General features: G+C 44.6%; 1 protein-coding gene across 2 annotated transcripts in view; it reads left to right on the top strand.

The window, feature by feature from the left end:
• Positions 1-18,563, top strand: part of LOC138304193 (sulfotransferase 1 family member D1-like) — a 225,798-nt gene extending 207,235 nt beyond the window's left edge. For both annotated transcript variants that reach the window (XM_069244045.1, XM_069244046.1), the window contains exons 6-8: positions 15,552-15,646; positions 15,777-15,957; positions 18,207-18,563. In XM_069244045.1, the coding sequence (XP_069100146.1) occupies positions 15,552-15,646; positions 15,777-15,957; positions 18,207-18,319 (389 nt within the window). In that variant the 3' untranslated portion in view covers positions 18,320-18,563. The remainder of the gene's footprint in view (positions 1-15,551; positions 15,647-15,776; positions 15,958-18,206) is intronic.
• Positions 18,564-25,433: the final 6,870 nt, after the last annotated feature.

The following is a 25,433-nucleotide window of genomic DNA, read 5'->3' as shown; positions in this document are numbered from 1 at the left end:
GCAGGGCAGTCCTTCTTCTCCTTAAGTTCCTTTCTTGTTGAATTCTGGAGGGGATCTGAGGCGTGGGTGCAGGTCTGCCAGTTTTATCCTTGCTCCTGGGTGAAAAGCAGGGGGGTCCTGATCGTCCAATCAGGTACAGGGTCGTCCCCCTGTGATGACCACTTCCTGGGAAGTGTGGCAAAAATCCATCCCAAAAGGCAACAGTCTCTAAAAATCCAACATGGCTGAATCTGATTTTTGGGGGTTACATCTGGCTGAGCCCACCCACTGGTGTGGCTAAAAATCATAAACACACCCCTCTCCTGCCCTCTCCTAATCTAATCAAGGGGGCACCTAGTTGTCTGGGGTTGCAGGATGTGGGGGTGTTGCTGGGTGCTCCAAATGTCCTTCTCTGCCTTTGAAGACCAGTTTGGCCGCCCTCCCCCTTCCTGCCTCACCATCTGCTGAGGGGAGATTCTCTCCCCCAAGCATATTCCTTTGTGTGAAGTCAGGCCACTTCACACCTCATCAAGGCAGCCTGGCAGAAGCTGCTGCAGGCTGGCCAATCAGAGCACAGCAGCAAAAACAATGCAGAGCTGAAATTGGCAACTTTTTAGGTAAAGTCTAAACTTTTTATCTGGACAAGTTATATTAAATCCAACAACTGGAAGTTGTGGGATTTATTACAACAATCAATTTGATACCAAATTCTTGGTATGTAACCTTTAAGGAGACTTTAAAATTTAAAATAAAGTCTGCCCATTCTAGCCTATGAAGGCCATTTACTTCAATGAGGGAAAAACGAATTTGGCTGTTTTTACCTCACCAGGGCTTATAAACCTATTTTTATAAAGTCCCTGCTTATAGTTACATGGCACCCAGCCCTAGAGGCACATAGGGCACACCTTAGGGGTGACTTATATGTAAAAATAAGGTAGTTTAAGACTTTGGAAGTACCTTTAATTCCAAAGTCGAATTTGCATATAACTTTAATTTAAAAGCAGCCAGCAAGGCAGGCCTGCTTTTAAAATGACACTGGGCACCTCAGCAGTGCACCTAGGTGTGCACCACCTATGCTGTGGTCCCTAAACCTACATGCCCTACCATATACTAGGGACTTATAGGTAGGTTCACTTAGCCAATTATAATTAGCCTAATTTGCATATTGATTTTACACAGAGCACAGGCCCTGGGACTGGTTAGCAGTACCCAGGGCACCATCAGAGTCAGGAAAACACCAGCATAAAGTGGAAAATGGGGACAAAAAGTTAGGGGGCCTCTGCAATCAGCCCTGTTTTCCCACATATGTAGAAAATTATAATGCACCAGTTGAAAGCATTACATCGTGAATTGCTAGATACTCCATGCATGCAGCTGCAGGTGTTGTTCCACTCCCTGTCACCCATTGGTACAATTAAATCTGTGTCTCACGTGGTGCGTGCTCAGATCCAAGGCCCTGTCAAGTCTTTTCCCATTTCCCTATGAAATAGTGTTATGAGGTGTTGAACTGACCCTCAGTTCAACAGGATATACAATGTGTGTGTAGTTTGTAGCATATCTTGATAGGTGGGTAAGTTTCCTTTAGTTACCTTTACAATCCCAGCATAATGTAGGTAGTTACCTGGGCCCAATGTAAAGGGTTCACAAGCTTGTTCATATGTAATACAGTACTCGCCTGAGTACAGGTCTACCAACAAATTACAGCCACCCTCACTCATCACTTCAGTATCCATATGGGTAGCTCCCTGTGAAATGGAGCCCTCTTTAGCACCGCCTCAACAAAGTCCTACCATATTTTTACCATTTGCCGGACTACATAAGGTCTATCCTTGGCTACTCTTGCCCCTTCCATTAGAATTGCTGGGAGCTGATCTGTGTCAACTGAGCCTGCCAGGAGTCACTTTTCCCAGTCTCCATCTACAAACCATTTTGCTGCATGCTGTAGCTGTGAGGCCCAATAATACAGAACTAAGGGCCATATGTACAAAAGATTTTTCCCATAGACACAGAATGGGTAAAATCCTTTTGTATATCTGGCCCTAGGTTTGGTACCTCCAGACCTCTGTCTTCATATTGTCTGGTCATAGTGGTCAGTGCTACTTTACTACAATGACCTTCCCAAAATAGAGAAATAAGTAGGGAATTCAGTTGTTTAAAGATTTGCTTGGAGATAGAGCAGAGCATGTTCTGCAATATATATAAACACCGGGGCAGTATCACTATTTTAGCTGTGGCCAGCCTACCCATCAATGAGAGCGGAAATGTGTTCTAGAAAGCTACTGAATTCTTCAGGGCAACTAGTACCCATTCTATGTTGAGTCGAAGTTGTTGTTTTTCAGTGTGGGCCACTTGCATTTCTAGATAACGAAAATGCGCAGTTTTCTAGTGGAGTCCTAATGGTGAGAGTTGATCTGGTGGTGTGCCAGCCAGGCGTGGTAATGGAAATAGTAAAGATTTATTCCTCTTAAGGCAGAGTCCGGATGTATCTACAAACCCCTCTAAAAGTCGTAGGAGTATGGATATTGCTGCTCTCAGAGTGGTGATGTAAAATAAAGCGTCATCCATATATAGGGAAACAATGTGGCTTGTGGTACCTATTCAGATGCCCCAATCACTAAGACTATGGCGGGCCACAACATTAGCGACTCTATGGCGAGAGCAAAAAGGAGAGGAGAAAGGGGGCAGCCCTGTCTTATTTCATGTACCAATGTCCAAGCCTCTGATCGCGTTCCACCCACGTGCACCCTATGGGTGGGATTAACATATAACAGTTTTACCGAGTCTCAAAAAGGTGGGGCAATACCCAGGGTCTCTAGCACCTCAAGAAGGTAGCCCCAGTCTACTGTGTTGAAGGCTTTTTCTAAGTCTATTGTTTCAAGTGCCTTTTTGTCATCTCTGGACTCAACTTCGTGTAGGATGTGAGTTAGGTGTCGTAAATTCCTACGTGTTTTTTGACTCAGGATAAACCCACATTAATCCTCATGTACCAGTTGTGACACTTGGGGTGTCAACCGACTAGCGAACAGTTTGCAGAGTATTTTCACATCCGCATCAATCATGGTGAGTAGCCCATAGGCAGATGGATCTGATTTATTACCACTTGGCTTTGGGAACATGCATATTTCCCTTTTCCGCATTGTAGGAGGAAGGACCCCGTTTTCACGTGCTTCCTGAAATACTTTCAGGCTCAGTAAAATTCACGAGGGAAACCATCACTATCTGGTGCTTTAGCTCATGAGAGCTTACTCAGTTCACCTCTCAGTTCCTCTAAGGCAGTGGTTTTCAAACTTTTAATGCTGTGCCCTCAGTGGAAAATAAATAATCATCAAAACCCCCTGAAAATGCTTCACAATTATTCTATTAATTTGGCAATGTTTAATTAAGCCTATACTTATTTAAACATTGCATTCAAGTTCATCTACCTTTGGCCAGAGCCTGGCACCCTATCTGGGATCTCTTGAGGTCCCCCTTTGGGCCCACCCTCCAGTTTGAAGACACCTGCTTTAGGGTGATAGTAGAATCCAGCTCTTCAGTGGCTGGCTGTGGCAATCGAGGGGCGCCTAAGTCCTTCAGAACACCAAACGCACTCAGCTGATGTAATATTGGGGTCCACTGTATACATGCTGCAGAGTTTTTGGCAGAACACCCTTAAAATCCCTGCCCTGGTGGTGACCCTGGTGCCATCGTTGGAGGTCAAGTGCATGATTATTGAGGGTGGGTGCTCCCTCCACAAGCAATCATCCTGATTTGTCTCCCTCCCTATGTAACCTCTATCTATAAAGTGTGTACTTATCCAGTCTGTCCCATAAATCCTCTGTCCATCTTCATAAGCTTTGTTCCCTAGGATGTGTGTCTGCATTAGATGGTTCCCGTGTTTGCAATGACACCAGTGTCTCTACCTCCCTGTCAAGTTCCCTCCGAATTTCTCTACTTACACTGCATGTTAGGCTCATACATGTGCCCCTTAACACCGCTTTCAGTGCCTCCCACTCTGCAGCCCTGCTGGTTGTAATTCCCCACTGGTGAGCTATAAAGTCCATCAGTGCCTTTGAAAGCAGCTCCCTGATAACTTGATCCTCCAGTATGTCAGCTGACACTCTCCAGGCCCTGCCTTCTCTTATTAATTCTCCCCATGCCACTGCACAACTCACTAGAGAGTGATCTGGCAGGAAGCATGTCTTTCACTCAAAAGAACCCTACCATGAGGACTCTATCTAGTCGACTGTGTGTGTGGTGTGTGGCAGAGTAACACGTGTATATCCGTTGTGTTGAGTGTGTGTCACGCCATATATCCATGATGGTCATGTTTTGCATCACCCCATGCAAATCCACTATCATTAGCGACTTACTGCCTGCGCTAGGGGGCACTCTGTCTAGTTCTGTGTCTATGATACAATTAAAGTCTCCCAGCCAGAAAAGCAGTGTGTCAGTGTGCTGCACTAACAAATCCTGGATGCAGTAAAAAAAAAGAATTGTCATGTGTATTCGAGGCATATGTGTTCAATATTGTTAGATCGCACCCACCATTGCCCCCTGTAAGAGGATAAACCTCCCATGGGATCTGCCTCCATGTATGTGAGGAAGAAGGGGACTGAAGGGTGAGATCCAAAATGAGCACTTTTCTGGCATATGTAGAGAAGGATGCATGATATAGTTGTCCCCTGCATTTTTTTGCAAGGCGTGCAGCATCCTCATCATTCAGGTGCGTTTCCTGCAAGAAAGCTATGGAAGCTCAATATCTTTTTTAGAAAGGTGAGGACTCTGTGGTGCTTAATGAATGTTCCTAACACCCAGACATTCCATGTCGGGACTTTCAAATCTGTCCCCATCATTTTGCGTTCTGTGATTTCTGACATGGCTTCTTCCCTTTCTTTGACAACCTCTCCCAACTGCTGTAATACTTACAATATAAACAATAATTATAAAAAACCTTCCCACTCCCAAGGATGGTTCAACTCTGCGACTATCCATGCCCACCTCTATCTGTGCCAGGACTAGCACAGCTACCCAACCATTCCAACTGGGATTGGTTACTGAAATGGTCACACAGTGGCCAATTGCCCTCCTGTGTGTTAATTAAGGTTGCCTTCTAGTACCCCAGAGTCAGATTTAAAAGCAATCACTTTCATTTGGTTTGTTTCTGGTTTTGTGTTCTAATCGCATTTGACTGGTTCTCCCCGTTTGTGCCTATGACCAGTGTCTGCACCATGGATGGATTCACCTCATCCATCTCCCTGGCTACCATTTATGTTCCCTGATTCACTCAGCATGGACACCATCATACCTTCAATAGTTGCAGCTGTCTCCTTCCCTGCTCACGGTTCTCCACCCCCATCTCACGGTCCATCAGCTTGTCTGGACAAAGTTTAGTGCAGGGCTCAAGGCACCTGTATCCACTCCTTCAGCCGTCAAATTAATGTCTGTGTCTTGCACAGTCTCCCAGGCTTCCCTTGCACTAAGCTGTATGGTGCCATCTTCATGCACTGTGACCCTCCATTGTCCCAATGGAGAGGCATTGGAATCGTCCATGGCTAAGGCGTGACATTGTTTTCTTCCCCCTGCTCATGGTCCACAGAGTTTCTTTGGGTTTTGACTGGCATGTGGTGAAATTGCTTCTCTTCACACTTCCAGCCATTCCCACACCTCACTTGGGTGGTTCAAGAAGTAAGCCTTTCCGTGAGTGACAACCTTCAATTTTGCAGGCTATAGAAGCATGTACTGAAGTTGGAGCAGTTTTTGTTTGAGCAGTACAAATGATTTGCATTGATCCTGTACCTGTTTTGTAATGTCCGGATATATGGCTATATTGCTGCTGCAAAAGGCTGGGATAGGTCTCTCACGCGCTGCCCTGAGGATGCAATCCCTGTCGTCGTGGTATTTGAGTATTTTAGCTGTTATGGCTCTCAGTGGTGCTCTGGAGGGGTGGCTGTAACAGTGCTGTGTGCGCTCTCTCTACCACAAACAGTTCAGAGAGCCCCATTGGTTTAAGCTCAGAGAGCACCCATTCTTCAAGACATTTTTCAGAAGATTATCCCTCTGTACACTCAGGGAATCCTAGCAATCGTACGTTACTGCTCTGGGAGCGGCCCTCCACGTTCTCTGCCCTCCTTTCCAGGGCTCTCGTGACCTTGGTCATCTATGCCATTTGTCGCTTCAAGGTGGTCAACTCTCCCTGCAGTTCTACAAGGTGACCCTCAACAGTCGTGACTTTATCTGAGACTTTGCGCAAGTCTGCTCGCAGCAGATTGACGTCGATTGGCACCGCCTCGATCTTGTGTTCCAGAGCTGTTCTGGAACCCTCGATTGCCACTAAAATCTCTGCCTGAGAAAGGCTCCACATACCCATCAGGAGCGCCCCAGTACCGTCTGGTTTCGACTGTCTCGTTAGTCTTTGAGTTGCTGAACATGGTATATTGGATAATAGTATTCGTAGTGTTCATGCCGACTGATCTGTCTTTGCCCATTGTTCAATCAGGGTGAGAGAGGTCCCCCCTCTTTAGCGATCAGAGGAAGTGATAGGGCTCACCACCGCCCGGGCCCCCGGGAGTCGAACTCTTCTTCTGAAGCTGTTGGTATGAGGGGCCTCAGTGATCACAGGGCACTGGAAGGGAAGTGTAACATGCTGGCTGTGACCTATGGTCCTGTTGTATGGTCTGTAATGGTGGAGGAGGAAAGATGGGTGGGCAGAGGCATACGCTCACTCCCCAATGTTCTGTGCTGTATTACCACTTTTGGTTTGTGCTGTACCTAATTGAACCTTGTGGCACTATCGCTTTAGGTTGCTGCCCACCAATGGGTGTGTCCGCTTCAGTGCTCTTTGTGTTGCATGGCAATGTATAATCGCATTATTCTGCGTGAAGTAAATTCTTACGAGCTGTGGGTGTGTACCATATGAGGTCTTCCCCACCATCAATGGTTCACTTGAAGGGGGAGGTGTTCCTCAAGTGAGCCGCTGTTAGCAGCGTGGGCCTTCTAGGAATGTTCAGAGTCAATGTGAGCACTACCACTAATGTGGCCCGGTACCAGGTTTGCGCTTCTGGGCACTTAGGCTACCCTTCTCCCAGCTCCTGTTCCTGGCGTGTTGTACATAAATAGCATGCCCCCACACTGGTCCCCCGGTTGAGTCATTGTAGTGCCTTTAGAGCTTTACCTCCCTTCAAGCTGTGTCCCTAAATTGAAACTGAATGGGGGGTTAAGCGACCCACAGCCTCTCCTCACCTCCTGTTCACTGGTGGTTGGCGGTGACACTGATGAGGGGAACTAGGTTGCAGCACTCTGCTGTTGGTGCATTGCTGCATCCTTTTCCCAGTCGCTCTTTCTAGCAGCTGGCTTCCCCAGTCGAGGAGTTCCGTGGTGGCATCCTCTGTGTGCAAGCCTCAGCCGGACAAGCCCTGTCCCGGCTGTATGGCTCAATCAGGCCCAGTGATGGCTCCCATAGCTCCCCTGAGTGGGCAACGCTGTCTCACCCCAGGACCGGAAGCCCGCCAATCCTGTGGTAGTAGCGCGACATCAGGGCTGGGGTCCGACACAAGCGGATTCCTCGAGCTAACTACTCCTTCTTTTCTCCCCCGGGCCTACAGATGTTCTATGCAGTTGCCAGAGGTCCCCAGAGTGAGACCCTTGTATAGTGTTTGGGCAGGGGATGCCCCAGCTGTGGTCAGAATGTGGGAGTTCAGGCTTTCCACTGTTCCATGCACAGTATGTCTCTGGCAGGATTATGATGCGGCCTTCAGCGAGCCCCTCGACACCCTTATTCTGTGATCTCTTAATACTGCGGCTGCCATGTTTGTGTTGCTCCAATACTAGTAGTGCATATAATTGTTGTTTAGAAGCAGGATTATGTAGGATTATATAGAGATTTAGTGGGTAGCTGGCTGGGAGCTCAGGGCCTTACATCCTGTCCGTCTTGTTGCGTGACTCCACTCCCCTATTTGTAAGCTTTAGCTTGCTAATTAGATGATTAATTATGTACATTTGTTTAGTTATTTAATACATATTCTAGAAATGTGATTATTTTTATTTTGTTAATTGTTTGGGTGGTTGTTTTAATACGTTCTTAGTTTTTAATCATTTTGACAATGATTAATTGTTTTAGTTTTAAGTGTTTTTGTTTAATAAATAATTTTATAGTTTTATTATATTTTTAAATTATGACACTTTCCCTACCTCTGTTCAAATTGGAGGTGGAAACAGTGAACTTTACTCCGCAAAGCCTATTTCTTTATTTTTTTAAGTTGTTTTAATATATATTTTTCACTGCTTTAATTTTTATAAGTTTATTTTAGTTTACTCTTTAAAACTTGATTTTTTTGTATTTTTACAAATATTTCATGTGATTATTGCATAATTTGTCAGGTATTATAGTTAATACTAGTGTTTGGTATTGTAGGAAATGTTATTAGTTTTTTTAATTAATTATGTTTTTATATTATTTGTTTTTTATACATTATATTTATTATTTTTTGTAATTACTTTAAATTATATATTTTTTTATTTTCTGTTTGTATGTTAAAATATGTTTTCATGATACATGTATATTTAAAAAAAATGTATATGTTAAAGTTAATATATATGTTTTAAAGTTCATATAGTATATAATCGCTAATATTCAATACATGTGGACAGTTTTTGACAACATTATGGTCTTCTATATTTTTGTTGCAAATATTTTTAACTTTGCATACAAAGTATATATAATTGATATTGGTGTCCACAATATTTTTATCAGACAACCCTGAAACGTAGTTTTAGACATTAGGTGATCTGTGACCCTCACCATATGCAATTTAAGATTCCAGAACTGCCCAAGACTGATGACAGACCACACATGCTGTGAAAGAAATAGGGATCTGGTCCATGCACTCTTCTGCTATGTGGTTTACCCTAGAATTTATGGGTGAAACACATGGGAAATTGCACTTTACCTGTATATTGTGTGATACATCTCTGTACAGCTATGTGTCTTATGGCTCACACTAAATCCTCCTATTCTTTTTTCAAGCATAACCTCATTGAGTCTTTGACCACTTGCCAGCATACCCAGAAATCCCCTTGCTCCTTTGTCTTACAGACCATAGTGTCATGGAGCCCACAATACAGCTAGATCCTGGACTTGTGAAATTATCAAGTGAGACAGCACCAATTCCAAAGCACCTAAAATGTTGAGCCTCTAAATTAAAGATAAAGAGCATGAGAAGTTGTGGCAGGCCACTCTGGCTCCAGAAATCTCAAAAAGAAATATAAACAAAGTGCCCCCCAAAGAAGCTAAAGAAGCTACGTTGGAAAGGGGAGCATCAACCACAACAGCAGGATGGGCACAAAAGCACCTTGCTGAGAAAAAGGAGCAAACATCCTTTTTTGGTGTACACTGTGATGTGTAATAACCATGACAATAATTTTGAGAATGAAGATGAGTATTTTACATCAATGTTGGGCTTCACATAGTTCAACATGCCATAAAGGAGGTAGGTTTCAGCTCCTTTGAGCTAATTCGTCGAGCTTCCACCCTGTGCCTCTGTCCCACTGGTGGGGGGCTAAAACAAACTCAGATCACCTAGGAATAATATGGTTAACGTTTTCTATAATTCAACAACAAGATGGAGACATGGAGGGGAATACAGCTAAGATAATAGCTGCACTGGCCCTACCTCATTTGAATTAGACACAAAATAGCTTCCTCCTCCCAATTGCCTAATTGGGCTCCTTGCTAAATGTGATTTCTAATGACTGCAAATATACAGCGACTACGAAGTCAAGTTCATTTAGGTTACTCATAGCTTTAGTAGTAATTAATCTCTTGACTCCTCCCTTTGCCCCTGGTTTGATCCTGGAGTGGCGTTTTTATTGGGGTAAATTAGGGAATACTGGGTAGTAGGACATTTATGGATAACTGCAGATTCTGGAAGATTCTGTCACACAAATGCAACCAAAAGGTCTAATTGTAGGTACAATTTGAGGTTTGCAGGGCATTGTTGAGGTATTCATGCAAGGCACACCAACCTGGACACTCTGGGCACCTAGGGCCAGATGTAGCAAATAACCAATTTGCGACTTGCAAATTGCGAGTCCCTGAGACTTGCAATTTGCAAGTCGCAAATTGGTATGCAGTACGGTGTCTCAGACACCGTCTGCGACTCGCTATGGGGTCGCAATGACCCACCTCATGAATATTCATGAGGTGGGTCGCAGATTGCGGCCCCATAGCGAGTCTAGGCACTCGCAAACATGGAGGCCTGCTGTAGTCAGCAGACCTCCATGTTCGTGACTGCTTTAAATAAAGCAGTTTTTTTTTTTTTAAGTGTAGCCCGTTTTCCTTAAGGGAAAACGAGCTGCACTTAAAAAAAAACCTTTAGTTTCGGTTTTTTTTCAGGGCAGGTAGTGGTCCCTTGGACCACTACCTACCCTGAGAAAATATTTGTGGGTCCATTCACAAAGTGGAAGGGGTCCCCTGGGGACCCCTTCCAATTTGCGAGTGGGTTACCATCCTCTTGAAGTGGATGGTAACTGCGACACCATTTGCGACCGCATATGCGGTCGTAAATGGTATTGCATGCCACTCCGAATCGCAAATAGGAAGGGAACACCCCTTCCTATTTGCGATTCTGAAATGCATATTGCGAGTCGGTACCGACTCGCAATATGCATTTCTGCATAGGGAGCTCCATAATGGCTACACTGAATACTGGGAGGTTTGGTATTAAACTTCTCAGAATAATAAACCCACACTGATGCAAGTGTTGGACTTTTTAAAAAATGCACACAGAGGGCATCTTAGAGATGCCCCCTGTATTTTACCCAATCCTTCAGTGCAGGACTGACTGGTCTGTGCCAGCCTGCTGCTGAGAGACGAGTTTCTGACCCCCTGGGGTGAGAGCCTTTGTGCTCTCTGAGGACAGAAACAAAAGCCTGCTCTGGGTGGAGGTGGTTAACACCTCCCCCCTGCAGGAACTGTAACACCTAGCAGTGAGCCTCAAAGGCTCAGGCTTCGTGTTACAATGCCCCAGGGTACTCCAGCTAGTGGAGATGCCCACCCCCTGGACACAGCCCCCACTTTTGGCGGCAAGTCCCGGGGAGATAATGAGAAAAACAAGGAGGAGTCACCCACCAGTCAGGACAGCCCCTAAGGTGCCCTGAGCTGAGGTGACCCCCGCCTTTAGAAATCCTCCATCTTGGTTTTGGAGGATTCCCCCAATAGGAATAGGGATGTGCCCCCCCTCCCCTCAGGGAGGAGGCACAAAGAGGGTGTAGCCACCCTCAAGGATAGTAGCCATTGGCTACTGCCCTCCCCAACCTAAACATGCCCCTAAATTCAGTATTTAGGGGCTCCCCAGATCCCAGGAAATCAGATTCCTGCAACCTGAGGAAAGAAGAAGGACTGCTGACCTACAAGCCTGCAGAAAAGGAGGAAGACGACAACTGATTTGGCCCCGGCCCTACCGGCCTGTCTCCAACTTCGAAAACCTGCTCCAGCGACGCATCCGACAGGGACCAGCAACCTCTGAAGCCCTGGACTACAGGACCAAAAAACTCCAGTGAACAGCGGCCCTGTTCAAAACCTGCAACTTCTTTGCAACAAAGAAGCAACTTCCAAAGACTTCACGTTTCCCGCCTGAAGCGTGAGACTGTACACTCTGCACCTGACGCCCCCAGCTTGACCTGCAGAAAACCAACACCTCAGGGATGATTCCCTGGTGACTGCGAGCCCGTGAGCAACCAGAGACGACCCCCCTGAGCCCCGACAGCGACGCCTGCAGAGAGAATCCAGAGGCTCCCCCTGACCGTGACTGCCTGTAACAAGGGACCTGACGCCTGGAACCAACACTGCACCCGCAGCCCCCAGGGCCTGAAGGAACCGAACTTCAGTGCAAGAGCAACCCCCAGGCAACCCTCTGCTTAGCCCAGGTGGTGGCTGTCCCGAAAAGCACCCCCTGTGCCTGCCTGCAACGCTAGAGTGACCCCCATGTCCCTCCATTGTTTTCAATCTAAAACCCGACACCTGTTTGCACACTGCACCTGGCCGCCCCTGTGCCGCTGAGGGTGTGCATTCTGTGCCTTCTTGTGAGTCCCCCGGTGCTCTACAAACCCCCTCTGGTCTGCCCACCGAGGACGCAAGTACTTACCTGCTGGCAGACTGGAACCGGAGAACACCTGTTCCCCATATGCGCCTATGTGTTTTGGGCACACCTTTGACCTCTGCACCTGACCGGCCCTGAGCTGCTGGTGTGGTAACTTTGGGGTTGCCTTGAACCCCCAACGGTGGGCTACCTATGTCCCAACTTTGAGACTTGTAAGTGTTTTACTTACCTTCAAAACTAACCTTTATTTACCTCCCCCAGGAACTGTTGATTTTTGCAGTGTCCACTTTTGAAATAGCTTATTGCCATTTTTACAAAGACTGTACATGATATTGTGTTCATTCAAAGTTCCTAAAGTATCTAAGTGACGTACCTTACATTTGAAGTATTAACTGTAAATCTTGAACCTGTGGTTCTTAAAATAAACTAAGAAAATATATTTTTTAGTATAAAAACCTATTGGCCTGGAGTAAGTCTTTGAGTGTGTGTTCCTCATTTATTGCCTGTGTGTACAACAAATGCTTAACACTACCCTCTGATAAGCCTATTGCTCGACCAGACTACCACAAAATAGAGCATTAGAATGATCTACTTTTGCCACTATCTTACCTCTAAGGGGAACCCTTGGACTCTGTGCACACTATTTCTTACTTTGAAATAGTATATATAGAGCTAACTTCCTACAATAGGTTTATGGTATGTACAACTGGAGCAATTTTACGACTCCCCAGACACCAAGTATAATGCAGTATAGAAACTATAAAGTAATCAAACTTCGGCAAAGTTAATTAGTCTGACTTCAGCAAGCTGGGTTTTAATGCAAGCATACAGCAAAAAGCAAAAAAAGCAAATATGCCACCTAAATCTGGTGGACAAACACTTGCAATAAGTTTAATTTAAAATGTTTTAAAAAAATAACCATTGCATAGATTATTATAGTAGCAAAGCTTCCTACGAAACAGGTGTCATTAAACATTATTGTACCCCTTTTTAGTTTGAATGCACATCACTTGAAAATATGACTTTTACTGGCTAGAAGAAAATGTATCATTGGCTTTGAATTACTGTAACCTAGTTGAAACATGCAAGAATGACTAAAATAGTTTAAGAAAAAGTAAAGGACGGAAACTAAAAAAAAAGCATTAGCAAATTAAAGTACTGGTATAACAAACCTGGCACTGAAGTACATTTTTTGGAGGGATGTGCACATGTTATCAAGCATATACTGTCATTCACTGTGCAAGAGAACCAAGGCAGGAAGAGGGCTGGTCCACTTCCCCCTGCTGTATGTATGCCTTGATGGGTGGAAGCAAAAGCCATGATACATTCCTGCTCCCACTCTGTGCTGGCACACTGAGTGCAGCCTAGGACCAAGGCATGCACCCTTTCACCATGGTGTGATGGTGCCTGTGTTACAAGCAGGATTGTTTTTGTGCAGGAACGGGCAGGAAGAGGACATCCTCTGAGGAATTTTCCTCTTTCTATGTGGGCTGCAGAATGCAGCACACGTAGAAAGAGGAAATGACAATGAGAAATAAGGATATTTCTCTTTGTGAGGCCTCACCTGGGAAGCCGTAGCATTTTGACGCATTCCCAGGTACACTAGTGTAAGTAAACCTGGGAATGCACCGAAAACTATGGTGGAATCCATGGAGCACAGAGTAACACAAGGCAGTGACTTGCACTGCCTTGCATTGCTCCAGATTTACTATGCCATGCAGAGCTTTGCAAGGAAGCTCTGCGTGGCATAGTAAATCCGGTGTAAGGGCTTACATCGCCTTGCATGACGCAAGGCCAATGCATGACCTTCATAAATCTGGCCCCCGGTTTTGACAGTGCTTATTTTGTATCTTGGCCTACAGTTGTCTTTATTGAACACAACTCATTTTTGTTTTCATTCACTATCCACATATGCAACCTATGTGATCTGCTAATCATGAATCCAACTTCTAAGCACCAGCGAAACGAAACCAGAACTCTAAGGTGAACTGTGAGCATCTTCTGGGTCCTTTATGTGCCTATTTTTGCTGGTTATGGATGTGACTCAACTGCAGCTTCTAAAAGCCTGCACCGGTCTTTAAAACTAGATTTACTTACAGACCAAACAGTTCTATGACAAATAAATACAATGCAGCATCTCTGCTGCAAGGGGTATATGAAATTGCAAAGTTCTTCCTCTACAAAATATAAGAAGTTTTCTTCAAAGCTTCTCAACGAAGGTTGCAAAATGCATATTGGACTGCAAAAGTAGGTTTTCAGCAAGAAATATCTTTTAATGTGAGCATTATTTCACCAAAATTGTATTTATGGACAAATTCCTATGCACGCTATGTATCTCAAACCTTACAAACATTATTAACTTTTACACAGTGCACAGTTTGTAACGTTGGGCTAAACTTTTCAGGAGAAATGTAACTTTTGTCTACCCCTACTCCATATTCTTCTGGTCAACAAGATGTTGAAAACAGGGGGAGGAAAATTGTTGCATTAGACAGAATTAAGACACGCACTGGAGAAGAGAGCAAGGGCTAGATGTTTCAGTATCCCGGTTTGCATTTCCTAAACAGCGATTTTTAAGAAATCGCTATTTAAGAAATGCAAAATGGGATGTATGACAATTGCGATTCGGTAATAGCGGTTTCTTAAAAGTCGCAACCGCTATTACCGAATTGCAATTAGGGAATGGGACTCCATTCATCCCTATGGGCCTGCAGGTACAAATGGTTTTGCATTTCCGAATTTGCAAATTCCTGTTAGGAATTCGCAAATTAGGTAATGCAAATCCCAGGGTGCTGGGGGTCTGAGGCCCCCTTTGATGCACCCCAGTAAAATATCAGTGGACATGTGAAGCGCACACATGCCATAGGGGCATGTGTGCGCTACATGTCATTTTTAAAAATGCATTTTGAATGCATTCTTAAAATTGCACATGGTTACCACCAAATTGGATTTGGTAGTAATTGCATTTCCTAAATGCCCAATTTGCATTTAGGAAATGCATGATATATGTGCTTTGGAAATCGCAAATAAGAATTCCCTATTTGCGATTTCCTAGTTAGAGAATCGCAATTTGCGATTCCCTATATGGAGTCCCAATTTTAGGAAATTGCTATTTTAGTGAGTCCTTGAAATTGCATTGCAAATGCCTTTCATAAATCTTGAAAGGCATTTGTGCATTTGCAAACGGTTGAATTTTGTGATTCACACCGTTTGCGAATGCAAAAAGCTTTGATACATCTAGCCCCAGGTTTCTTAAGCAGTCCATTGCCATCCAAGCATTGAAAAAGGATCAGCAAAACTGCCTTTTAACTGAGAAGCAAACAGGTTCAGCTTATTACACTTAGTTTAGAATATCGTTGTTGGTTGGGGAAACAGCCCCCGGCCAGCACCTCACCATTTGTTTCTCTTAAAATGTTAATGATTGTTAAAGGGGAAGTGCCATTGGCGGGCATGGAAAATGTATTTGTATGTGTCTTCTCCTGACTGTTCTTATCTCAGTTTGCTTTGGCTCTTGGTATGACCACGTGAAGGCCTGGTGGGAGAAGAGAAAGGATAAAAACATTCTGTTCCTGTTCTTCGAAGATATCAAAGAGGTGAGAGCCGCCCCCCAAGCCATATCAGAATATCCTCTTTGAAAAACGCCACCATTGTGTATACTGGTGCAACCCCCACTCGTAGACACGCAGCTGACATCTTTACCCATCTACTCCCAATTATTTACAGGACCCGAAGCGTGAAATCCGAAAAATCCTGCAGTTCATAGACAAGGACTTGGAAGATGAGATTTTAGACAAGATTGTCCACCACACCTCATTCAAGGAAATGAAGCAGAACATTGCAGCCAACTATAGCACCATCCCAAACACTGTCATGGACCATAACGTGTCCCCATTCATGAGGAAAGGTAAGTTCCTTGATTCAAAGTGGCCTCACAAAAGAAAGGCTAGGCCTCATTGGTTCCCCTCTTTGGCAGCTATTCATTCATGCCTGCCCCCCACCGGGCAGCTGTTCATACTTCATCAAGCTACAATAAGGTGTTTGTGGGTAGAAGACGTTCAGAGAGACTGGGATAACTTTGAAAAATCTGGCGATGCATACCCTCAGATCATCTCCAAATGTCTATCTTTTATTGCACAATACTCACTCTGTTAGCTGCGACTTTCCAAATCTAGCTCAAACATTGCTTACTCTGTCTCTCAGTGTTTTTAAATTGCTATTAAGGTCCCCATTACCAGTCAGGGACAGTATCCCGGCGATATCACTACAGGCCATTCGGAAAAGAGGTGAGATTACCGGGCCCAGAGATACCTGCCTTTATAGTCCCAGGTTTAGAGACACTGTCCAGAGTCTTGTGCATTGCTGGAGGGGCTACAGGCCCTGTTGTGCCCTGCTCCCTCCGGACCATCTGCTGCACTACAGAGGGGTTCTGCTCTCCTAACCTACAGCTACACCGAAATGCCAAAAGTAGCCACCCATTACACCTCCTCCAGCTAGGTGGTAAATAGGCCAAGGCAAAATTTAAATTACACTTGCATAATTCCTCTAATTTCACTTTACACTTGTCTGAGCAAGTTCCTGAAATTATGCCACTGCGCCACTCTGCAAAATAATGACATTTTACTGCGAATGTACGGAAATAACGTGAATGGCCACAACACAAGTGATTGTTGTCACTAGTGTTTTTCGTGCTATTTTTGTACTGTGAAATTAATTCTTCTGTCAAAATATTTACAAAAAGTCACATTTTGCTGTAAGACATGCTCTAAATATGCTCTAAAGAATAGCGCCAAACTTGTACTTTGCATCAAAACAATTATGGAACCTTTAAATTAATTTTTTTTGCTTAATTATGCGAAAGCAAATTATGATAATTTTTTACACTACTGGTGGTAAATAAATGCAAATGTAGCCTGTTATTTCACTCCGAAGGGGTGAAAACGTGGAATTGGACTGGGTATTCCAATGTCAGCATGCTATTCAGTACTCCAGGAAAATTAACTTGTTATCCTTGGATTTAGGTGTGGGAATGCCAGCTGGAATCATGGGTTCCACCTCCTCGGTATCCCCGATCTAAGGGCCAGATGTAGCAAAACTCCAAATTGCGAGTTGCAATTTGCTAGTCCCAGCGACTCGCAAATTGCAACTCGCCATTTGGAATGCAGAAAGGTGTCTCAGACACCTTCTGCGAGTCGCTATGGGGTCGCAAAGACCCACCTCATTAATATTAATGAGGTGGGTCGCAATTTGCGACCCCATAGCGATTCAGGGCACTCACGGGGATGGTGGCCTGCTGGAGACAGCAGACCACCATGTCCGTGACTACTTTTGAATAAAGCAGTCTTTTTTTTTCAAAGTGTAGCCCGTTTTCCTTAAAGGAAAACGAGCTGCACTTTGAAAAAAAAACGAAACCTTTAGTTTCGGTATTTTTCAGGGCAGGTAGTGGTCCCTTGGACCACTGCCTGCTCTGAATAATTGTTTTTTTTTCCAGACACAAAGGGGAAGGGGTCCCATGGAGACCCCTTCACGTTTGCGCCTGGGTTACCATCCACTTCAAGTGGATGGTAACTGCGCTTTCATTTGCGACCGCAATTGCGGTCACAAATGAAAAAGCATAGCATTGCGAGTCGCAAATAGGAAGGGAACACCCCTTCCTATTTGCGAGTCGGAAATGCATTTTGCGAGTCGGTTCCGACTCGCAAAATGCATTTCTACATAGCAAAGAGGCTTTTTCACCGTTTGCGACTTGCAAAACCCTTACTACATCTGGCCTTAAATCCGGAGAACTCGTAATGAGGGCCTAAGTGGCATGTTAATGCTATTTGTAACACCTAAACCAACAAACAGTATGTATTTGAAATAGAGTTACACAAATTAACTCATCAAATATTTACTTTGCTCGCCAAAAACATACTGCTTCCATAGTTTAATTCATTAGAGTGCTGTACAGGAGAATATATGGCTATTATGGTGCTCGCTGACACCCAGGATAATCTCCCCCTCACTGTGTCTGCAGCAGCTGACACTTTTGATACTTAGAGTCAACCTCCTCCTATACTTCACCATGCCACCTCCTTTATCTGGGACAAATGAACATCATCTTATCCTCTTTAAACTTCCAATGTGTAATTCTAAATGTACTCTCTATTTGCACAGGAATTGCTGGTGACTGGAAGAACCACTTCACTGTAGCCCAAAACGAAAGGTTTGATGAAGACTATGAAAGAAACATGGCAGGCAGCTCATTGCAGTTCAGGACAGAGTTGTGAAATTTCAAAACATTGCCCCTCCAGGTTTTTATTCAGAAGTAAACGTGTTCCCACCTTGCACAACAAAAAGAAAGCACGCATTAAGAGCTAATAAAACAAAGTGATATCGTAGAGTCTAGTATTTTGCTTTCTCTTTTTTCAATAAAACCAAACGTTGCAAAACTTTAAGCTTCCGATTAAAATAAACATTTCGTTTTTTGATTTTCTTAATGTTTGTAAATTAAATAAAATATTTTAAAGTGTATGTAGTTGTTTGATGTGCGCGTGTTTCTATATTTTTGTGTATGGTGTGTATGGCTTGTAGTGTTCATATAAACATTTCTTAGGCTGGAGTCACCAGCTTCCAGTGGTGATTAAGTAGGGGTCCACGGAAGTCAAAAGTGAAAGAACCACTTGGTTTAGACCGCCCTCTAGTCAAAACGTCAGTCTCAATCTACCCTATTCTCTTACTTTGTGTGAAAAGTCCTCTCCACCCTACTCACTTCTCCATTCTCTCACTTGTGATGAGAAAAATACATTTTGTTCTTGACGAATTTGATAATTTGAGAAAGGTGGAAAAACTGCTAAATCAACAGGAAGCCAATGACTACCAGGGCAATAATGTTTTTCTCTAGCTCTTTCCAAATGTGTGTCCATCCCGTATGCCCCCACTTCTTGAGTATGACCATTCTGATCAGCTACCTCATCTTAAGGATTTCACCTTCATTAAAGACTCAGTGGGAACTTCATTGGCTTCGGCCCCCATGAGTGGGTTGGCATGGCTATCTCTGACCCTGCATTACATAAGGTGTTTGGTATGCCCTTAGTAAAGAATGCTCCTTTTATTGAATGAGTGACTTGGCATGGCTTTCTTGTCAGGCTGGCTAGTTAGTCATGAAAAGTGCATTTTGGAAACTGGGCACACGTGCATGGAGAGCAGATCTCACTCAGATCCTCCAGCCAAGAAATCATAAAAACGTTTTGATCTTGGAAAGAAAGTATCTTCTAGAATATAATTACAAGAACCCGAGCCCAGCGGCTGGATCTCTCCTTTAGAAGTGTCTATTTCAGAGAATCAACAAACGGAAGGGGACTTAAGATAAATCCAGATTCTGAAGACATTTATAGTGTTATTCTAACTTGTTTAAATAGTCGTTATTGCCCCTCGTTTCTCTGCTTCTGATTCTTGTTCCTGTAGCTGCTGGCAGAGATCTAGCTGTTGAGATCTTGCAGGGTTCTGAACCAGGTGTAGGGACTCTTGTATCTTATCTTGTTTTCATTTTCCAGATAACACTACAGAGGTCGTCGGAGTTCCTTTATTTCCAAGCCAGTTTAATGTGTTAATTGATTTATTTGGTAGTCTTTACAATGCACACAGATCACCTCTGGCTTTCACTCAGTTTTTCTTTCTCCAGTGTGTTCCCATTGTGTGAAAACTCTGCACAGACATTTTAGTGGATGGCTATCCTAGTCAGAATTACATAAATTGTATTGTCTCTGTGGTCAGGCTCAGGTTCTGTGTCATTTGTCACATGCTGCAACCCACTGATTAGGCTCAAACATGCCAAAATTGATCTAGGTACCTTGTGTGCTCTTCTGAAGGGACCATACATAGGAGTTTGGGATGAACTGTTCCCATGAGAATCACGGTCAGTACAGATTTGCATAACATGGGCTTCTGCCTAAGTTGTTATGCTGAACAAGAAAACAATTAATTGGAATGTGACCCTGGGAAATCTCCAGGGCTGAGATTAATCCAAGCATTCCACCCCTCACCAAATTATTTGTTTCTTTGTTAATGAAAGACCACTCATGGCCATCCATTCCCAAAAACTGGAGTTCCTATCTAAATGTAACCAGTTGTACAAAAGACAAGGGCGCAGATTTTTAAAAAGTATCGCTGCACCAAGTGCAGCACCACTTTCCTTGCACACCTTAGCACCCCACTACCCCCACCATGTGTGCTCCCTATTTAAAATACAGTGCACCATGGCTCAGGGTATGAACAATAGAATCCACTTTTTTTACGCTATTGATGTACTGTTCAGGGTTAGTGCCAACATTTTGGAGCTAACCCTAATAAGTACATAGGGACCCATTTTAACTAATCGTGTGCCCCTTGTAACGCCTGCTCTGTGCAGGCATTATAAATGCAGAAAAAATTACACATAGAAAACTTTTAGATTTCTTTGCGCCATTTTTTCGCCCCCCCATTGGGGTAACACCCCTTTGCATACATTATGCCTTGCACATTCATAATGTGGCGCACGGGGTTACAAAGTGGTGCAATGCATGCATTGCACCACTTTGTAAATTTGGGGCAGCAATTTTGGCTTTGTTGAGCCACATTAGCATACAAAAATAACGCTAATGTGGTGCAAGGAGGCCGTAGGGTCTCTTAAATATGCTCTGAGATCTGAGGAAACGTTTGTATACGCAAAGTAAGGTTTGTCTTGAAACGTAAATTCCTCATTACCACACTGTGACTGACATGAAAAATCTATGCTTATTGTCTCCAGGATTCCATTGTAGAATCATTCGACAGACGAAGACAACAGAGACCTTAAACACAAAGCTTAGTTTTGTCATCCAATCTCCTCACTGCATGAATTTAACTTATGCGCTTGGTATATGGGTATATACAGTGACTTTTAACTACTGCAAATGGAAAAATAGCATGACATAACCATACATGCAGTTGTGCTGACTGGAATATGCTATTTATTAACATTGATGAGGGAGGGGCGGCGGAGTATCATGCCTCACTCGAGACTTCACCTCTCATGAGTCATAGCCTCTCCCAACAAAAAAAGAATGGTATCAAACAGCATATTACACTCACTACATCTATATACATTATCAAGGACTCCATCTAGGGGGCACCAAACCCCAGAATCCAGTTTGCAGAAATGAGTTGGCAATGGGGGGCTGATTCCGCCAAGATTGTGCTATATTGCTCTTTCAACATCCCCACTATGCGGGACATCAAGGACTCTTTCAAGGGGACCACACGCCCCACAATCCAGCGTTGATGGAAGGACGACAGCTCTTCCATGGAGTTTATGCTATATAGCACTTTCAACATTTCCACTGTGTGGGACATTAAGGATTCTTGCTAGGGGACAACAAATTGCAGAATCCAGCATTGCAGGAAGCTGGGGTGGAGGAGGTGGGGCTTTCTATTCAGTCTGTGCTAGTTAGCTCTTTCAATATGACCACTGCACTAGGCTCATGCAGGTGGTACCTGGGCGAAGGCCGGACCAATGGTGGGCACACCTTTGCCCATTGTCATCTGGAGAAGTGAAGGCAGGGCACCTTCTTCGATTTACTATTTATTAAGACTTTATCTAAATTAGCCGACTTGGATATGAAAGGATTTATCCAACAAGGGCAGATGGCTGAACAGATCAATCCTTGCTCTCTTTGGTGATCATAATGTATGACAGGTAGGGTTGGTTACATGACTAAGGTACACAATTTGCCCAAGAGGATATAGATTGGCTAAAATTAAGATGATTCATTGGATTAGGGACATACGTCATTGTCCCTCCTTGATACGCTATGATGTCTTTTTGGTCAAGCGCTATTTCTCCCCAGTGAAATCTCATGACTACATTATGTTCCAGGAAATGAGGAACTAGCTGACAGAATAGTGGTTCTAGATAGTCGCACAATAAGGGGAAATGGCTCTGACATGCAATTGATACTGGCAACAGCATTCATGTTTCAGATGTCATCATGCAAAGTTTTTCATTCACATCAAAAGAAGGCAGTACACTGAATATAACATCTGATGATTAAATGACTACCAAAATAAGTAGCTCAGGAGTTGCTAACAAGGTTACGTCTCCACTATATGTACTCTCATGGAATGTGACTGGGTTGAAATCCAAATGAAATGATCCCAACTCTGGCCACTTAATGGACAGGCACCAAATATATAAATGTTTCAGGAAACATTGGCCTCTACCCTGGTCTATAGACTAGGCTAGGCACCAACTGTACTTGCTTGAGGGTACTCTAGAACAAACAAAGAGCAAGAGCTCTCTTTCAATTGTGAGTAACGTTAATAGTACCGATAAACCATTGTGAATTCTCACTCTTGTCAGGATGATGAAGAGTGGGGAGTTCCAGCTCTGAAGGTTCCGCCAATCAAATTGGGTCAGATGCTGCCACGCTCACAGATCAAATGGGGAAAATACTTTTAAGAGAGACAAATGTGGCACTGAAATTGATTATATTGTGTAAGACTGACGTCTGTGGCCTGCCCTACATGATATGGAAATTATAGAGAGAATCTATATTGGTCATAATGCTCATTACATGACACTGAAAGGCTCTTCTTCATCGATCAGGCAGCACCCTTTAATATGACTGCCTCCTTGTCTTTGCTCACTAATAACCATTTCAACAGAGATCTGAGCAACGGGTAAGTATATACAGAGTCATCATAGCATCCCTGGAGCCATATGAATTCACCCACAAGAATGATATACTCCTAAGTGAATTGCACCTGGAGTAGCGCAATTTAGATCAATACTTAACACTTCACCATTGCACATATATTTACTGTTTGTCATAATATTGTTACCATATTTGCATATTTAAACATATTAATGTGTAGGAAAGTACCATCTTGCCTGGCATGTTACCCCCACTTTTACTGTATGTATGTTTGTTTTTGCCTATGTGTCACTGGGATCCTGCCAGTCAGGACCCCAGTGCTCATAAAGTATGCCCTGTATGTGTTCCCTGCGTGGTGCCTAACTATATCACTGAGTCTCTGCTGACCAGACCCTCAGTGTTTATGCTCTCTCTGCTTTTAAAATTGTCACTTTAGGCTAGTGACTAATTTTACCAATTCTCATTGGCACACTGGAACACCCTTATAATTCCCTTGTATATGGTAACTAGGTACCCAGGGTATTGGGGTTCCAGGAGATCCCTATGGGCTGCAGCATTTGTTTTGCCACCCATAGGGAGCTCAGACAATTCTTACGCAGGACTGCCACTGCAGCCTGAGTGAAATAACATCCATGTTATTTCACAGCCATTTTACACTGCACTTAAGTAACTTATAACTCACCTATATGTCTAACCCTCACTTGGTGAAGGTTAGGTGCAAAGTTACTTAGTGTGTGTGGTGCCCCCACTTTATTCAGGGCAAATTCCCTGGACTTCGTGAGGGACACCATTACACGCATGCACTACATATAGGTCACTACCTATATGAAGCTTCACAATGGTAACTCCGAACATGGCCATGTAACATGTCTAGGATCATGGAATTGTCATCCCAATACCATTCTGGTATTGGGGGGACAATTCCATGCATCCCCAGGTCTCCAGCATAGAACCCAGGTACTGTCAAACTAACTTTCTAGGGCCTCCTCTGCAGTTACTGCTGCTGCCAACCCCTCAGACAGGTTTCTGCCCCCCTGGGGCCTGGGCAGCCTGGTCTCAGGAAGGCAGAACAAAGGATTTCCTCTGAGAGAGTGTGTTACACGCTCTCCCTTTGGAAATAGGTGTGAAGGGCCTTGGAGGAGTAGCCTCTCCTGGCCTCTGGAAATGCTTTGAAGGGCACAGATGGTGCCCTCTCCGTATAAGCCAGTCCACACCGGTTTAGGGATCCTCCCAGCCCTGCTATGGTGCAAAACTGGACAAAGGAGAGGGGAGTGACCACTCCCTTGATCAGCACCTCCCAGGGGAGGTGCCCAGAGCTCCTCCAGTGTGTCCCAGACCTCTACCATCTTGGATGCAGAGGTGTGAGGGCACAATGGACAGCTCTGAGTCGCCAGTGCCAGCAGGTGACGTCAGAGACCCCTCCCGATAGGTGCTTACCTTTCTCAGTAGCCAATCCTCCTCTGTGGGCTATTTAGGGTCTCCCCTGTGGGTTTCTCAGCAGATAACGAATGCAAGAGCTCACCAGAGTTCATCTGCACTTCCCTCTTCGACTTCTGCCAAGGATCGACCGCTGACTGCTCCAGGACGCCTGCATAACTGCAACAAAATAGCAAGAAGACTACCAGCAACATTGTAGCGCCTCATCCTGCCAGCTTTCTCGACTGTTTCCTGGTGGTGCATGCTCTGAGGGCTGTCTGCCTTGACCCTGCACTGGAAGCCAAGAACAAATCTCCTGTGGGTCGACGGAATCTTCCCCCTGCTAACGCAGGCACCAAACTTCTGCATAACCGGTCCTCTGGGTCCCATCTCATCCTGATGAGCTTGGTCCCTGGAACACAGGAGCTGGGTCCAAGTGTCTTCGACAGTCCAGTGGTCCTTCTGTCCAAATTTGATGGAGGTAAGTCTTTGCCTCCCCACGCCAGACAGTAATCCTGTGTACTGTGTGAACTGCAGCTGCTCGGGCTTCTGTGCACTTTTGCAAGACTTCCTTCGTGCACAGCCTAGCCCAGGTCCCCAGCACTCCATCCTGCATTGCCCAACTCACTGAGTTGGACTACGACGTCGTGGGACCCTCCTTTGTGACTCTGAGTCGACCATTGTCCTCAGATCTTCTAAGTGTCTGTTCAGGTGCTTCTGCGGGTGCTGCCTGCTTCTGCGAGGGCTCTCTGTGTTGCTGAGCTCCCCCCTCTGTCTTCTCCTCCAAGGGGCGACTTCCTGGTCCTTCCTGGGCCCGAGCAGCACCCAAAATCCTTAACCGTGACTCTTGCAGCTAGCAAGGCTTGTTTGCAGTCTTTCTGCGTCCTTCAGCACACCGTGGGACATCTTCTGACCAAAGGAGATGTTCCTGGCGCATTCCGTTGTTGCAGAATCTTTGGCTTCTTCCACCCAGAGGCAGCCCTTTTGCACCTTCATCCGGGGTTTAGTGGGCTCCTGCCCCACCCCCGGACACTTGCGTGACTCTTGGACTTGGTCTCCTTCCTTTACAGGTCCTCAGGTCCAGGAATCCGTCTTCAGTGTTTTGCAGTCAGTTGTTGTCCTTGCAGAATCCTGTATCTCGACTTTACTGTCTTTCTGGGGTAGTAGGGTAACTTTACTCCTACTTTTCAGGGTCTTGGGGTGGGGTATCTTGGACACCCTTAGTGTTTTCTTACACTCCCAGTGACCCTCTACACATTACACTAGGCCTAGGGTCCATTCGTGGTTCCCATTCCAGTTTTGGAATATATGGTTT

This window comes from Pleurodeles waltl, chromosome 7 (assembly GCF_031143425.1).
Source record: "Pleurodeles waltl isolate 20211129_DDA chromosome 7, aPleWal1.hap1.20221129, whole genome shotgun sequence".
Taxonomy (NCBI): Eukaryota; Metazoa; Chordata; class Amphibia; order Caudata; family Salamandridae; genus Pleurodeles; species Pleurodeles waltl.
The sequence above is the reverse complement of the archived record's forward strand: the minus strand, read 5'-3'. Positions and strand labels throughout refer to the sequence as shown.